Raw genomic sequence first — 17,831 nt, forward strand, 5'->3', positions numbered from 1 at the left:
ACATCATGTCCTGTATTTCAGTCACATCTAAAGCTGCATTCACTATTCTGTTGTTACATCATGTCTTGTACTACAGTCACATCCAAAGATACAGTTGCAATGCTGCCACTTCATCATGCCTTATACTCCAGTCACATCCAAAGCTGCATTCATTATTCTGCCGTTACATCATGTCCTGTACTACAGTCACATCCAAAGCTGCAGTTGCAATGCTGCCACTTCATCATGCCTTATGCTCCAGTCACATCCAGAGCTGCATTCACAATTCTTCTAGTACTGCCTGGCATGGTGTCACTGCTGCTGGCACCTTCTCTGCTGTCAGATGCAGCAGGCACAGGTGGCACTGCCGGTCACATGACGCTTACAGCGGTGCAGGGTGCGGTACAGGGCGCAGCTCTGATAACTGTACAGTAATGTGCCGCGCAGCACATCCTTTACATGACCAGGACTGATTTATAAACTGGACATAATCAACAAAGGTTCCTATTATATGACAGCAAGCAGATATATTGAAACAGTGAGGAATTTCTATAAAAAGTTAAATGTTGTAACTTTTCATTGCAGGAAATGTAAGATTCATTTTCAGAAATCACTTGGTGTAAATGGATGATGGGGATTTAGATATGTGTTCATCCTGTGCTACCTGATACATGAATAGAATGCCAGAACTACAGTGAAGACTGACACAGAGGTCAAGCAATAGGAAAGGCAGAGCATAAGAATGCGGAGATGTATACCCGCAGGGTCGTCCCCCATAGAGCCATATACATGCTGCACATGGTCGCCTCCTCCTCCACAGTAATCACTGGAGTGACACACGCCGCCATAATGGTGGCCGGGATGCGGGGCTCCTACTGCGTTTGGGCTGAGAGACGGTTGTTAAGTAGATTCTGCTCGGCGGCCGCGCTGCGTCTCTTAGCTGCGCAGGATTTTGGCGTCTTTTGAAGAGTTTTGTTTTGTGTTTTTTCTTCCAATTTCCAGTCTTTTCGTGGCACAGGATCTGGCATGAGCGGACGCTGTTTCTTCAGTCTTTTCACAGCGCAGGATCTGGCACGAGCGGACGCTGTTTCTTCAGTCTTTTCACTGCGCAGGATCTGGCACGAGCAGACGCTGTTTCTTCAGTCTTTTTGTGGCGCAGGATCTGGCACGAGCAGACGCTGTTTCTTCAGTCTTTTCGCAGCGCAGGATCTGGCACGATCGGACGCTGTTTCTTCAGTCTTTTCACTGCGCAGGATCTGGCACGATCGGACGCTGTTTCTTCAGTCTTTTTGCGGCGCAGGATCTGGCACGAGCAGACGCTGTTTCTTCAGTCTTTTTGCGGCGCAGGATCTGGCACGAGCAGACGCTGTTTCTTCAGTCTTTTCGTGGCGCAGGATCTCGTACGAGTGGACGCTGTTTCTTTAGTCTTTTCACAGCGCAGGATCTGGCACGAGCAGACGCTGTTTCTTCAGTCTTTTCACGGCGCAGGATCTGGCACGAGCGGACGCTGTTTCTTCAGTCTTTTCGCGGTGCAGGATCTGGCACGAGCGGACGCTGTTTCTTCAGTCTTTTCGTGGCGCAGGATCTGGCACGAGCGGACGCTGTTTCTTCAGTCTTTTCATGGCGCAGGTTCTGGCACGAGTGGACGCTGTTTCTTCAGTCTTTTCGTGGCGCAGGATCTGGCAGGAGCGGACGCTGTTTCTTCAGTTTATTCGCGGTGCAGGATCTGGCACGAGCAGAACCTGTTTCTTCAGTCTTTTCACTGCGCAGGATCTGGCTCGAGCGGACTGCTGCTTCTTCAGTCTTTTCATGACGCAGGATCTGGCACGAGCGGACGCTGTTTCTTCAGTCTTTTCGTGGAGCAGGATCTGGCACGAGCGGACACTGTTTCTTCAGTCTTTTCACGGCGCAGAATCTGGCACGAGCGGACGCTGTTTCTTTAGTCTTTTCGCAGCGCAGGATCTGGCACGAGCAGACGCTGTTTCTTCAGTCTTTTCGTGGCGCAGGATCTGGCACGAGCGGACGCTGTTTCTTCAGTCTTTTCATGGCGCAGGATCTGGCACGAGCGGACGCTGTTTCTTCAGTCTTTTCACAGCGCAGGATCTGGCACGAGCGGACGCTGTTTCTTCAGTCTTTTCGCAGCGCAGGATCTGGCACGAGCGGACGCTGTTTCTTCAGTCTTTTCACGGCGCAGGATCTGGCACGAGCGTATGCTGTTTCTTCAGTCTTTTCACAGCGCAGGATCTGGCACGAGCGGACGCTGTTTCTTCAGTATTTTCGCAGCGCAGGATCTGGCACGAGCGGACGCTGTTTCTTCAGTCTTTTCGCAGCGCAGGATCTGGCACGAGCGGACGCTGTTTCTTCAGTCTTTTCGCAGCGCAGGATCTGGCACAAGCCGACGCTGTCTTTTCACGGCGCAGGATCTGGCACGAGCGGATGCTGTTTCTTCAGTCTTTTCGCAGCGCAGGATCTGGCACAAGCCGACGCTGTTTCTTCAGTCTTTTCACGGCGCAGGATCTGGCACGAGCGGATGCTGTTTCTTCAGTCTTTTCGCACTGCAGGATATGGCACGAGCGGACGCTGTTTCTTCAGTCTTTTAACGGTGCAGGATCTGGCACGAGCGGACGCTGTTTCTTCAGTATTTTCGCAGCGCAGGATCTGGCACGAGCGGATGCTGTTTCTTCAGTCTTTTCGCAGCGCAGGATCTGGCACAAGCCGACGCTGTTTCTTCAGTCTTTTCGTGGCGCAGGATCTGGCACGAGCGGACGCTGTTTCTTCAGTCTTTTCATGGCGCAGGATCTGGCACGAGCGGACGCTGTTTCTTCAGTCTTTTCACAGCGCAGGATCTGGCACGAGCGTATGCTGTTTCTTCAGTCTTTTCACAGCGCAGGATCTGGCACGAGCGGACGCTGTTTCTTCAGTATTTTCGCAGCGCAGGATCTGGCACGAGCGGACGCTGTTTCTTCAGTCTTTTCACGGCGCAGGATCTGGCACGAGCGTATGCTGTTTCTTCAGTCTTTTCACAGCGCAGGATCTGGCACGAGCGGACGCTGTTTCTTCAGTATTTTCGCAGCGCAGGATCTGGCACGAGCGGATGCTGTTTCTTCAGTCTTTTCGCAGCGCAGGATCTGGCACGAGCGGACGCTGTTTCTTCAGTCTTTTCGCAGCGCAGGATCTGGCACAAGCCGACGCTGTCTTTTCACGGCGCAGGATCTGGCACGAGCGGATGCTGTTTCTTCAGTCTTTTCGCAGCGCAGGATCTGGCACAAGCCGACGCTGTTTCTTCAGTCTTTTCACGGCGCAGGATCTGGCACGAGTGGATGCTGTTTCTTCAGTCTTTTCGCACTGCAGGATCTGGCACGAGCGGACGCTGTTTCTTCAGTATTTTCGCAGCGCAGGATCTGGCACGAGCGGATGCTGTTTCTTCAGTCTTTTCGCAGCGCAGGATCTGGCACAAGCCGACGCTGTTTCTTCAGTCTTTTCACGGCGCAGGATCTGGCACGAGCAGACGCTGTTTCTTCAGTCTTTTCATGGCGCAGGATCTGGCACGAGCGGATGCTGTTTCTTCAGTCTTTTCGCAGCGCAGGATCTGGCATGAGCGGACGCTGTTTCTTCAGTCTTTTCGCGGCGCAGGATCTGGCACGAGCAGACGCTGTTTCTTCAGTCTTTTCATGGCGCAGGATCTGGCACGAGCGGATGCTGTTTCTTCAGTCTTTTCGCAGAGCAGGATCTGGCACGAGCGGACGCTGTTTCTTCAGTCTTTTCGTGGCGCAGGATCTGGCACGAGCGGACGCTGTTTCTTCAGTCTTTTCACGGCGCAGGATCTGACACGAGCGGACGCTGTTTCTTCAGTCTTCTCACGGCGCAGGATCTGGCACGAGCGAACGCTGTTTCTTCAGTCTTTTTGCGGCGCGGGATCTGGCACGAGCGGACGCTGTTTCTTCAATCTTTTCGCGGCGCAGGATCTGGCACAAGCAGACGCTGTTTCTTTAGTCTTTTCACGGCGCAGGATCTGGCACGAGCGGACGCTGTTTCTTCAGTCTTTTCACGGCGCAGGATCTAGCACGAGCGGATGCTGTTTCTTCAGTCTTTTCACAGCGCAGGATCTGGCACGAGCGGACGCTGTTTCTTCAGTCTTTTCACGGCGCAGGATCTGGCACGAGCGGACGCTGTTTCTTTAGTGTTTTCACAGCGCAGGATCTGGCACGAGCGGACGCTGTTTCTTTAGTCTTTTCACAGCGCAGGATCTGGCACGACCGGACGCTGTTTCTTCAGTCTTTTCACGGCGCAGGATCTGGCACGAGCAGACGCTGTTTTTTCAGTCTTTTCGTGGCGCAGGATCTGGCACGAGCGGATGCTGTTTCTTCAGTCTTTTCACGGTGCAGGATCTGGCACGAGCCGACGCTGTTTCTTCAGTCTTTTCGCGGCGCAGGAACTGGCACGAGCAGACACTGTTTCTTCAGTCTTTTCGCGGCGCAGGATCTGGCACGAGCGGACGCTGTTTCTTCAGTCTTTTCATGGCGCAGGTTCTGGCACGAGCGGACACTGTTTCTTCAGTCTTTTCGCGGCGCAGGATCTGGCACGAGCGGACGCTGTTTCTTCAGTCTTTTCATGGCGCAGGTTCTGGCACGAGCGGACACTGTTTCTTCAGTCTTTTCGCGGCGCAGGATCTGGCACGAGCAGACGCTGTTTCTTCAGTCTTTTCGCGGCGCAGGATCTGGCACGAGCGGACGCTGTTTCTTCAGTCTTTTCATGGCGCAGGTTCTGGCACGAGCGGACACTGTTTCTTCAGTCTTTTCGCGGCGCAGGATCTGGCACGAGCGGACGCTGTTTCTTCAGTCTTTTCATGGCGCAGGTTCTGGCACGAGCGGACACTGTTTCTTCAGTCTTTTCGCGGCGCAGGTTCTGGCACGAGCAGACGCTGTTTCTTCAGTCCATTTAGAAGACGAGGATTTCAGATCCAACATCAGATCATCTCCTAAACTGGGAACAAAGGGAAACATGTGTCTTGTAGGATTGGCGCGCAGACCCGCCATATGTCATGTCTGTGCGCTACTTCTCAGCGCCAGGTGATTGATGTCCGGACCTGAACTGAAATGCTTCTCATGCGCAGCAGAATCACAGCAGCACAGAGGATTTTAGGAGAGGGATCTTGTGGAGGTCACAGGATGAGGCCTCATGCACACGGCCGTTGCCTGGTAGTGGCCGTATTGCGGCCCCCAAACAGCGGGTCCGTAATATGCAGGCACCGGCCGCATGCACCACGCATCACTAGAATAGGTCCGCAATCCGGAGATGCGGTGCGGAACGGAGGCACGAAACCCCGCGGAAGCACTAATAGAAGCATGTTTTATTTTATTGTGGTGCGGACGGATCATGGACCCATTCAAGTTGAATGGGTCTCGACCCGTCCCGGACGCTGCACGTACGTTACCAGCAAATTGCGGTCCCCAATGCATACAACGGGCACACAGCGGCCGTGTGCATGAGCCCTGAGAGTTACATAGTGGAAGGAGCAGGGTTCCCACAGAGGATTTCAGGAGAAGATTGCGCTGATCAGCACCACCACTTACAGCTGCGATCATAGTAATTGTCATCCAGCTTGTCAGAAACCCTGAATGGCACATAAATCTACACTGCTGTGTACAGCACCATCACCCCGCTCTGCGACAAGTGTCAGTCTGCACTGCAATTCTAACATTCTATTTATGAACCTGAAAGCTGAGGATTAAATGACATATAAGACAAAGCGCCCTGGAGCAGGGGATTATGGGAGGACAGAGCGCCTCTAATTAGTGACGTTGGCTCTCTGGGGGTCTTAGCTATAGTGGGGCCCCTCCTTATAGATGACCCCAGCCTGTGTCAGGCACACAGCAATGGACGTTCGGACAATGGCGCGTATGACCTTGACGTGACCTCCGATCAGTAAACATTCATAATCTTTAATTTCACACAGTAATAAAATTGCATTACATCTTCATAAAATAAATGTTCAGTTTATATACATAAAACGGGCTGTACAGGGTGGGCCGCGGCCCCCCACCCCCTCCCGGGTCCCACAGACAGACAGGCGACTACACTGTACACAGTCCTTGGGGCGGGGGGCCGAGAATTCAGAAGATATTGCAGGCAAGCCCCCGGGCGCTGGTCACGTCCGTTCTGCGGTGGTTATTGAACCTGGGACTCGAAGCTTCCGTTCAGCTGCCCCTCCTCATAGTCCATCTGACACAAGATCATATTGTTCTTCAGAAAAAACTTGTCTCCCACACAAAATCTGCAAGAAAAACAGGAGCGAAGATCAGTATGGCTTTATTTATAGAGGACTGGCCCTTTAAGGAGCCTCGGCCTTCGCCTTTATGTAACAATTGATATTCACTTTGTTTCCAGTTTTTAATTCAACATTTTCTTTAAAAAAATTTAAAGGGGTTTTCCAATAATTCATGTAAAAATTAAAATCAGACTCCATATAGTTCATGACAACCTCACATGGATCCTGAGATCTCCCCACTCACTGCTCCAATGGCTCAGCTAGATTTATTTTGAACTGACAGCTTAGGGGTGTGTCCTTTCTCAGGGGCGTGTGTAATTTCTCAGGGGTGTGTCCTTTCTCAGGGGCGTGTGTAATTTTTTAGGGGCGTGTGTCCTTTCTCAGGGGGTGTGTCCTTTCTCAGGGGAGTGTGTCCTTTCTCAGGGGAGTGTCCTTTCTCAGGGGGATGTGTCCTTTCTCAGGGGAGTGTGTCCTTTCTCAGGGGGATGTCCTTTCTCAGGGGGATGTCCTTTCTCAGGGGAGTGTGTCCTTTCTCAGGGGGATGTCCTTTCTCAGGGGAGTGTGTCCTTTCTCAGGGGTGTGTGTCCTTTCTCAGGGGGATGTCCTTTCTCAGGGGGATGTCCTTTCTCAGGGGGATGTCCTTTCTCAGGGGAGTGTGTCCTTTCTCAGGGGGATGTCCTTTCTCAGGGGAGTGTGTCCTTTCTCAGGGGTGTGTGTCCTTTCTCAGGGGTGTGTGTCCTTTCTCAGGGGCGTGTCCTTTCTCAGGGGAGTGTGTCCTTTCTCAGGGGAGTGTGTCCTTTCTCAGGGGGATGTCCTTTCTCAGGGGGATGTCCTTTCTCAGGGGAGTGTGTCCTTTCTCAGGGGGATGTCCTTTCTCAGGGGAGTGTGTCCTTTCTCAGGGGTGTGTGTCCTTTCTCAGGGGGATGTCCTTTCTCAGGGGCGTGTCCTTTCTCAGGAGAGTGTGTCATTTCTCAGGAGCGTGGCCTTTCTCAGGAGCATGTCCTTTCTCCTTTCTCAGGGGTGTGTGTCCTTTCTCAGGGGTGTGTGTCCTTTCTCAGGGGTGTGTGTCCTTTTTCGGGGGGGGGGGGGTGTCCTTTCTCGGGGGGGGGGGGGGGGTGTCCTTTCTCAGGGGGTGTGTCCTTTCTCAGGGGCGTGTCCTTTCTACTGCAGCTAGTGGCGGTTAATCAACGGAGCGGAGCATGTGCTTCCATCTCAGAGAGGTGGAGAAAGAAATTTAAAAATGAGCAAACGTGGTGGCGCTATACCGACAGATATTGGTGAATAAGTCAGTAGTTAACAGTTTAAATTACATGAAATTACTAAATTATTCAGATCCTGCGGCTGGCTGAAAACGGTTAAATATTTTGGTTGGGAAAACCCCTTTAAATGAAAATCCAGGATCAAAGTAAAATCATGTGAGGAAGAGATCAGTGACGCCCCCTGTAGGTGAAGAGAGTCAAACCCTCGCATGAGCCAGTAATATCAGAAGGATCTAGAAATCCTGCAGATCTCAGCGATCCCAACAACTACACCACCTATCATGCTATGTGCAGGATAACTCCAGGGATGGTGCACTGCTGCTGGCTGCCACTAGGTGGTGCACTAAGACCAGAGTCACTTCTCTCACTGGAGGAGGGAGATGTGAATATGGAGATCCCGACCATCAGTGCACAGGAGGCCTGCGAACCACGAACGAGCCCTTGGTCGCAGCAAAATTGCAACTGACAGTATTAGGCCTCATGCACACGGCCGTTGTTTACCAATTACTTCAATGGGGCCACAAAAGATGCGGACAGGACTCCGTGTGCTTTCCGCATCCGTTGCTCCGTTCCGTGGTCCGCAAAAAAAACATAACCCGTCCTATTGTTGCCGGTTTTGCGGACAAGAATAGGCATTTTTATTAATGGCAGCCCATGCCGTTCTGCAATTTGCTGAACGCGCACAGACGCCATCCGTGTTTTGCGGATCCGCAATTTGCAGACAGCAAAACACACAACGGTCGTGTGCATGAGGCCTAAAGCAATGTTCTGCAGGTCCCTATAGGTCAGTGGTGTTATAATCTGCAGGATATATCGCTATGTATCTGTTGGTAGGTAGAGAGCGATGTTCTGCAGATCTCTGGAGAGGTCAGTGGTGTAATAATCTGCAGGATATATCACTATGTATCTGTCAGGAGGTAGAAAGGACAGAGTAATGTTCTGCAGATCTCTAGAGAGGTCAGTGGTGTAGTAATCTGCAGGATATATAACTAGGTATCTGACAGGAGGTAGACTGTGCAATGTTCTGCAGATCTCTAGAGAGGTCCCGTGTGTGATAATCTGCAGGGTATATCACTAAATGTATCTGTCAGGAGGTAGAGGGTGCGATGTTCTGCAGGTCTCTAGAGGGGTCAGTGGTGTAATAGTCAGCAGGATATATAACTAGGCATCTGACAGGAGGTAGACTGTGCAATGTTCTGCAGATCTCTAGAGAGGTCCGTGGTGTGATAATCTGCAGGGTATATCACTATATGTATCTGTCAGGAGGTAGAGGGTGCGATGTTCTTCAGGTCTCTAGAGGGGTCAGTGGTGTAATAGTCTGCAGGATATATAACTAGGTATCTGACAGGGGGTAGAGAGTGCGATGTTCTGCAGGTCTGTAGAGAGGTCAGTGCACCAAGTCGGTGGCCATTGCGCTTTCCGCCCCAGGTGGAGTAATACTCTGCGAGGTGCCGCCCCATTACTGCAGGGCACTGTTCACACTGGTCCCTGTCCTCACCTCTGGTTGCAGAGCTGGCAGGCGAAGCAGTCCAGGTGGTAGACGTTCTCCCGGGCGCGCATCACCATCTCGAAGGCGGGGATGAGTTTACTGCACGCAGCGCAGTTTCCTGTGGTCCCAAAGAGCCTGTGAGGAGACAGAAGCGGGGCGGCCTTCATTACACGGGACACCCACAGGACAGCAAACTGCACTCTGTCATACTCCAGTCACACCCAGAGCTGCATTCACTGTTCTGCTGGTTCCCACTCAAAGCTGCAGATAGAGGTGCACATTGGCAAACGGAACTGTGATTGCAGCTTTGGGTGTGACTGGAGTTTAAGATATAGAGTAACAGAAGAATTGAGACTATAGTTCTGGAGGTGATTGGAGCAGAGGACATGACGTAACGCCAGAGTTGTGAATACAGCTTTGGGTGTGACTGCAGTACAGCTGGTAACACAGCAAAGTTCTGATGATTTTTTTTTTTTTTATAAATATTTTATTTTCATCAGTTATACTTACAAACAAAGCGGGAAAAAAAGACTTATAAACATATAAAAAAGATATAACTATATTTGTAACATCCTCACAGACAATAACATTAAATCCAGCTCTGCAGACTCGAGCCTAATACCTTCAATCCCAACTATCCCCCCCCCCCCCCGGCTGCTGTCGCTGATAGCCCGAACCCCGTACCCCCCCCCCCTCGTACCCCCCACATACTCCACCCAGCACACCGACATAATCAGTCCACCTCACTCCTACCAGACAGAGGGACATCGCGTGCCTCGCCTTCTCCGCCTCTCAACCTCCTCACAAAGCTTTATTTAGGACATAATCCGTCTCCACTCCTCAAATGCGGGAGAAGTGGGGCCCCATCTCTGGACTATCAGGACCTCTGCTATCGAGCAGCCCTTCAGCCAGATTAATTGATGTACGGAAGAATTGGGCCTCTTTCACACGGGTGTTGCGGGAAAAGGTGCGGGTGCGTTGCGGAAACATGCACGATTTTTCCGTGCAAGTGCAAAACATTATAAATCGTCATGTTTGGTACCCAGACCTGTACCTGGACTTCTTCACAGAAGTTCGGGCTTGGGATCGGGGTTCTGTAGATTGTATTATTTCCCTTATAACATGGTTATAAGGGAAAATAATAGCATTCTGAATACAGACTGTATAGTACAATAGCGCTGGAGGGGTTAAAAAAAAAAGATATATTTTTAACTCATCTTAATCCACTTGCTCGCGCAGCCGGCATCTCTTCTGTCTTCTTCTTTGCTGTGCGCAGTAACAGGACCTGTGGTGATGTTACTCCGGTCATCACATGGTCCATCACATGATCTTTTACCATGGTGATGGATCATGTGATGACCGGAGTGATGTCACCACAGGTCCTGTTCCTGCACACAGCACAGAAGAAGACAGGAGAGATTCCGGCTGCGCGAGCAAGTGGATTAAGGTGAGTTAAATTATTTTTTATTTTTTTAACCCCTCCAGCGCTATTGTACTATGCATTCTGTATTCAGAATGCTATTATTTTCCCTTATAACCATCATAATAATGATCGGGTCTCCATCCTAGCAACCGTGCGGGAAAATCGCACCGCATCTGCACTTGCTTGCAGATTCTTGCGATTTTCACACAGCCCCATTCACTTCTATGGGGCCTGCGTTGCGTGGAAAACAATATAGAGCACGCTGCAATTTTCACGCAACGCACAAGTGATGCGAGAAAATCACCGCTCGTGTGCACAGCCCCATAGAAATGAATGGGTCGGGATTCCGTGCGGGTGCAATGCGTTCACATCATGCATCGCATCCGTGCGGAATACTCGTCCGTGTGAAAGGGGCCTTAGGGTTTTCTGCTATATAGGAACCCAAAATCACAGAAGTCATATCCGGTGCACAAGATCCCCCTGCAGTGCTCCCAAAACCGCTTTATCACACAACATTCCCATAAAAGAGGAATATATCCAGCATTGACAAATAAATTCACGCCCTCTGTTATTAGCATTTACGGTGTACGGTACAACCTGTGCAAAATCCTAAACTGCATCAGTCTGTAGCTGGCGGCCGATACTCCCTTTTTCATATTTTTGAAAATCTGTGGCCGGGGAGGTTTTCAGTTCCTGCTCCCATTTAGTTATACTTTTAAAAGAAATCGCCGTGGACAGCGAGTCTCGCATTTTCGAGTAGATCTGTGCCATTTTAATCTATTTCCCTAAGTGAAAAAAACTATAATAAAAAATGCATGTTGTTGAGCGATCATATGTTTTATTGAGTGTGGCTTCTTCGTGTGCATGTTTCAAACATAAATCGGTCTAAGAACGAGATATTTGGGAAATTGAAGTCCCCTAAGACTTTAAAGGGATCTGCAATAAACAGACGGCCCCTCTAGTGACCCCCCTACAACTCCAATAAGAGTGATCAGTTATTCAAAAATTCCGATAAATTCCGATTCTCCCACAACGGGGTAAAATGGAAACCATGTGACCCCTGCAGAGTCGTTTTCAATGTATCCCAGACCCTCTGCAGAGTCCTCGGGGTTAAACATCTAGTGTCCAAGGCTCCAAACTGTGCTGCTTCTAAGTGCATGAAAATATTATCAAGTGACCTTAGATCCTGCCCAAGTGCATTCCCTCTAATTACAGCATCCTTGTATCTGCGCAGAAAAAAAATAGTGATAGCCCCCCTTCTGACTCTGCTTTATACGGACCCTCTTCCTCCCCCAAATTAGGTCATTTATTAAGGCCCCTTTCACACGGGCGAGTTTTCCGTGCGGGTGCGATGCGTGCGGTGAATGTATAGCACCCGCACTAAATCCGGACCCATTCATTTCTATGGGGCTGTGCACATGAGCGTTGTTTTTCACGCATCACTTGTGCGTTTAGTGGAAATCACAGCAAGCTCTATATTGTCCGATTTTGACGTGACGCAGGCCCCATAGAAGTGAATGGGAAGCGTGAAAATCGCAAGCATCCTCAAGCAAGTACGGATGTGGTGCGATTTTCACGCACGGTTGCTAGGAGACGATCAGGATGGAGACCCGATCATTATTATTTTTTTTTATAACATGGTTATAAGGGAAAATAATAGCATTCTGAATACAGAATGCATAGTAAAACAGTGCTGGAGGGGTTAAAAAAAAATAAAAAATAATTTAACTCACCTTAGTCCACTTGATCACGAAGCCGGCATCTCCTTGTGTCTCCTCTGCGCTCAACAGGACCTGGGGTGAGCTGCTGCATTAAATAGAGGTTAAGGACCTTTGATGACGTCACTCCGGTCATCACATGGTCTTTTACCATGGTGAATCACCATGGTAAAAGATCATGTGACGTACCATGTGATGACCGGAGTGACGTCATCAAAGGTCCTTAACCTCTATTTAATGCAGCAGCTCACCCCAGGTCCTGTTCAGCCGCTCAGCAGCAGAGGAGACACAAGGAGATGCCGGGCTTCGCGATCAAGTGGACTAAGGTGAGTTAAAAAAAATTATTATTTTTTTTAACCCCTCTAGCGCTGTTTTACTATGCATTTTGTATTCAGAATGCTATTATTTTCCCTTATAACCATTTTATAAGGGAAAATAATACAATCTTCAGAACATCAATCCCAAGCCCGAACTTCTGTGAAGAAGTCCGGGTTTGGGTACCAAACATGCACGATTTTTCTCACGCGAGTGCAACGCATGACAATGGGATGCAGGAACATGTAGGTGATGGCAGCTCTGAGGCCTTTATGACAGACCTCCTAATAACAGGATGGCGAGATACCCCCAGAGGTAATGGCGCCCTCTGTCGTCACACCATAAGGCTACATGCACACAACCGTTGTGTGTTTTGCGGTCCGCAAATCACGGATCCGCAAAACACAGATGGACAACCTTTAATATAACTATGGTCCGCAAAAAAATATAGCATGTCCTATTTTTGTCCGCAAAGCGTGGACCACAGAACGGAGCAACGGATGCGGACAGCACCAGAACAACGGTCGTGTGTATGAGGCCTAAATCGTTCCATCGGAGAGACTAAATTCAAAAAAACGGTATCTTTTTATGTCCTGGCAGAAAGGATCTCTAATGGCGTCCGCCGCGGCCCTTTACGTTTTTTATGATCCTGAGAGGGAATGAGGTTGGAAGAAGAAATAAAAGTATTGCGAAGAACTGCGTGCCGCCGGAAGATTCAGTGCAGCGACCTTGGCGACTTTTGTCTCGTATAATTACGATTATAACATACGGTGTCCGCCTGTAAATATGAGCGAGCGGAAATCTCAGACGGCGCCCGCATCCTTGGGCGAGAGCACGCAGCGCTGAGGAATGATATGTGGCGCTATTAGAAGGCCTCGGGCCCTGTGAAGCCGCTCGCCATGTCCAGCCGTGGTTATGTTGTCAATAATACCGCGCCAGGTGCGCAATGGCGTCATTTATGAAGAACGTCACAGAGGTGAGCGCCGCGATCGAAGAGGAACTAAGCGCCATTCAGAAAGGGGTGTGGCTAAAACACTGACGGTGAAATAAAATTTATAAATAGTGTGAATCCATAATACTGCTTATAATGACCGGTGACATCACAGCGACAAGCAGTTTCCGGGTAGAAGTTATTTATTTATAACCTTGGCGTAGATGTGACGAGTGATGAGGGCACACGCGTCCGTATTTCAGTCCGCAGAAAACGCATCCAAAATACACAGATAGCTTCAGTGTGTGTGCATCAACAGAAAAGACGATTATCATCTGCAAACATGGACACGAAAAGTATCGGCGCGGCATAGAACGGCCGCGCCGATCCGCAAAAAGTGCCAAGTGTGACTGAATCCATAGAAAAGAATGGGTCAGCGTGACAAAAAAACGGATCAGACACTGAAGAAAACTACAGACAAAGGAAACCGGAAATGGAGAAATATCCTTCTATTTGTCAACAAAATAACAAAGTGTAGCAAGAAAAAACAATAAAACTAATTCTACAGTGAGAGGAGCAACCGGGTGACGCTACTTTCACACTGACGATAGGGGAACAGCCGGCTGGATCCGTACTAACGTTTTCTGCCGGAAGTCCGCCCCGACCCCCTCCACTATAATGGGGACGGGAGGCAGATGTGGCAAATACTTCATTCTCTACACCAAACTGCTGACTACCTGCCTGTACATTATGTCTGAGAGGTTGTCACAGCCCCGCCCCCTGCTGATGACATCACTGATATAATGACATGTGATCACACCTTATACTACAGGAACATCTATTTATCTATTACTGCTGACAACCTGCCTGTACATTATGTCTGAGAGGTTGTCACTCCCCCATGTCCCTACATGACGCCACTGCCCGGCCGCCAGCTGCGGCTCCGCTCTATACGATAATCTATAGGCGCTGTGACCGCTGACATCACACAGAGGAACCAGCACCGATCACATGTTATAATCTACACCTCATAATAATCTTCTACTATATAATAAAAGCCCTCTGTGCCTGCGCTGTGTCCGTGCCGATGGTAAATGCCCATGCACGGCACGCCGACCAATCAGCACACATGCACGAGCACCGCCTGCACCGCCCATACCTGCGCGCCCGGTGTGTACAAGGAGAAGAGCGCCTGGAGTGTAGAGATGTCCGGAAAAAAAAGGGCCACATAATTCGGGGGCGGGGGCTGTGTGTGCTGCACTGTCAGGGCCCCCCAGTACCCGGCTCTGGAGATAATCATCTCTCCTGCTCGCTGCAGGGGCGAAGATTGGTCGGCCGCAGTGGGAGACTCCCGGTGCCCGGTCTCAAGCCCCGGTCCGGTGCCCGCTGGACGCCGCTGTGGGAGTGTCCTGGGGGAGGTTACGGACTCCGAGCCTTGGGCTCTCTCATCGTGTAACCAGGAGGACGGCGGAGATGAGTCGGTCGAGGAGCTGCAGCATCCTGGACTCCGTGCCCCACACGCTGGAAGCCGGTCTCAGGTGAGAGCTCAGCCCTGGGCACCCGAACAGGGCCTGCCGGGTAATGACGCGTCCCCGCGGACAGCGTGCTCCTCCCCTTCTGGGGTGACAGCCCACAATGTAGTGTAATCATGGTGGAGTCAGTCCGCTGTGGAGCCGCACACCCCAGCCAGTAGGCCCTCAGCACATAGTGCGATCCCAGCCAGTGCCGGGCGTAAGAGGCGCCATAGAGAAGAGACTGTGCCCGGCGTAAGAGGCGCCATAGAGAAGAGACTGTGCCGGGTGTAAGAGGCGCCATAGAGAAGAGACTGTGCCGGGTGTACGAGGCGCCATAGAGAAGAGACTGTGCCGGGTGTAAGAGGCGCCATAGAGAAGAGACTGTGCCGGGTGTAAGAGGCGCCATAGAGAAGAGACTGTGCCGGGTGTAAGAGGCGCCATAGAGAAGAGACTGTGCCGGGCGTAAGAGGCGCCATAGAGAAGAGACTGTGCCCGGCGTAAGAGGCGCCATAGAGAAGAGACTGTGCCGGGTGTAAGAGGCGCCATAGAGAAGAGACTGTGCCGGGTGTACGAGGCGCCATAGAGAAGAGACTGTGCCGGGTGTAAGAGGCGCCATAGAGAAGAGACTGTGCCGGGTGTAAGAGGCGCCATAGAGAAGAGACTGTGCCGGGTGTAAGAGGCGCCATAGAGAAGAGACTGTGCCGGGCGTAAGAGGCGCCATAGAGAAGAGACTGTGCCAGGCGTAAGAGGCGTCATAGAGAAGTGACTGTGCCGGGCGTAAGAGGCGCCATAGAGAAGAGACTGTGCCGGGCGTAAGAGGCGTCATAGAGAAGAGACTGTGCCGGGCGTAAGAGGCGCCATAGAGAAGAGACTGTGCCGGGCGTAGGAGGCGCCATAGAGAAGAGACTGTGCCGGGCGTAGGAGGCGCCATAGAGAAGAGACTGTGTCGGGCGTAAGAGGCGCCATAGAGAAGAGACTGTGCCGGGTGAAAGAGGCGCCATAGAGAAGAGACTGTGCCAGGCGTAAGAGGCGCCATAGAGAAGAGACTGTGCCGGGCATAAGAGGCGCCATAGAGAAGAGACTGTGCCGGGCGTAAGAGGCGCCATAGAGAAGAGACTGTGCCGGGCGTAGGAGGCGCCATAGAGAAGAGACTGTGCCGGGCGTAAGAGGCGCCATAGAGAAGAGACTGTGCCGGGCGTAAGAGGCGCCATGGAGAAGAGACTGTGCCGGGCGTAAGAAGCGCCATAGAGAAGAGACTGTGCTGGGCGTAAGAGGCGCAATAGAGAAGAGACTGTGCTGGGCGTAAGAGGCGCCATAGAGAAGAGACTGTGCCGGGCGTAAGAGGCGCCATAGAGAAGAGACTGTGCCGGGCGTAAGAGGCGCCATAGAGAAGAGACTGTGCCGGGCGTAAGAGGCGCCATAGAGAAGAGACTGTGCCGGGCGTAAGAGGCGCCATAGAGAAGAGACTGTGCCGGGCGTAAGAAGCGCCATAGAGAAGAGACTGTGCCGGGCGTAAGAGGCGCAATAGAGAAGAGACTGTGCCGGGCGTAAGAGGCGCCATAGAGAAGAGACTGTGCCGGGCGTAGGAGGCGCCATAGAGAAGAGACTGTGCCGGGAGTACTGCCAATGAGGACGGGTCCCCAGTGCAGGTCCCGCCTATGCTAGCAGCGTTGATTGGGCGGTGCGCAGGTGTGGGCAGCGTGTGTGCTGATAGGTCGCTGCGCATGCGCATTTAACATCGGCACACATGCACGGACACATCGCAGGCACAGAGGGTTTTAATTATATAGGAGATACTATAGGGAAGGAGGGAGGAACATAACATAAAAGCCCTGTGTGAGGGCTGCGTGTCCGTGTGTGCCGCTAATCGAACTGCACATGCGCGGCGCCCGCACCAACCACACCAGTGCGCCGCCCAATCACCGCTGCACATACCAGCGCACACGGCGCGCCAACCAATCATCACACAGCTCTACATGCACCACCCACATCTGCGCATTGGCCAATCACTGCCACTGCTTGCAGGTTATGGTGTGCTTTCCACATCGGAGCGCCGCCATTACTGTTCGTGCATCAGACAGCCGCACAGTCCCAGCACTCTCAGCCACAGACAGCAGCCGCTGCCAGCAGTCTCAGCACCACCAGTCAGTGTCAGCCGTCTCAGCCATAAGTCAGTGCCACCAGTCACAGTGCCATAAGTCAGTGCCACCAGTCAGTGCCAGCTGTCTCAACCATCAGTCCGTGCCACCAGTCAGTGTCAGCCGTCTCAGCCATAAGTCAGTGCCACCAGTCACAGTGCCAGCAGTCAGTGTCAGCCATCTCAGCCATAAGTCAGTGCCACCAGTCACAGTGCCAGCAGTCAGTGTCAGCCGTCTCAGCCATAAGTCAGTGCCACCAGTCACAGTGCCAGCAGTCTCAGCCACCAGTCAGTGCCAGCCATCTCAACCATCAGTCAGTGTCAACAGTCACAGTGCCATCAGTCAGTGCCAGCTGTCTCAGCCTTCAGTCAGTGCCACCAGTCTCAACCATCAGTCAGTGCCACCAGTCACAGTGCCATCAGTCAGTGCCAGCTGTCTCAACCATCAGTCAGTGCCACCAGTCACAGTGCCATCAGTCAGTGCCAGCTGTCTCAACCATCAGTCAGTGCCACCAGTCACAGTGCCATCAGTCAGTGCCAGCTGTCTCAACTATCAGTCAGTGCCAGCCATCTCAACCATCAGTCAGTGTCAACAGTCACAGTGCCATCAGTCAGTGCCAGCTGTCTCAGCCTTCAGTCAGTGCCACCAGTCACAGTGCCATCAGTCAGTGCGAGCTGTCTCAACCATCAGTCACAGTGCCATCAGTCAGTGCCAGCTGTCTCAACCATCAGTCAGTGCCACCAGTCACAGTGCCATCAGTCAGTGCCAGCTGTCTCAACTATCAGTCAGTGCCAGCC

General features: G+C 51.6%; 1 protein-coding gene across 2 annotated transcripts in view; it reads right to left on the reverse strand.

The window, feature by feature from the left end:
• Positions 1-5,901: 5,901 nt before the first annotated feature.
• LMO1 (LIM domain only 1) overlaps positions 5,902-17,831 on the reverse strand; it is an 85,510-nt gene continuing 73,580 nt past the window's right edge. For both annotated transcript variants that reach the window (XM_044270608.1, XM_044270607.1), the window contains exons 3-4: positions 9,005-9,130; positions 5,902-6,253 (exon numbers count right to left, since the gene is read on the reverse strand). In XM_044270608.1, the coding sequence (XP_044126543.1) occupies positions 6,148-6,253; positions 9,005-9,130 (232 nt within the window). In that variant the 3' untranslated portion in view covers positions 5,902-6,147. The remainder of the gene's footprint in view (positions 6,254-9,004; positions 9,131-17,831) is intronic.

The sequence above is a fragment of the Bufo gargarizans genome, chromosome 10, assembly GCF_014858855.1.
Source record: "Bufo gargarizans isolate SCDJY-AF-19 chromosome 10, ASM1485885v1, whole genome shotgun sequence".
NCBI classification, from domain to species: Eukaryota; Metazoa; Chordata; class Amphibia; order Anura; family Bufonidae; genus Bufo; species Bufo gargarizans.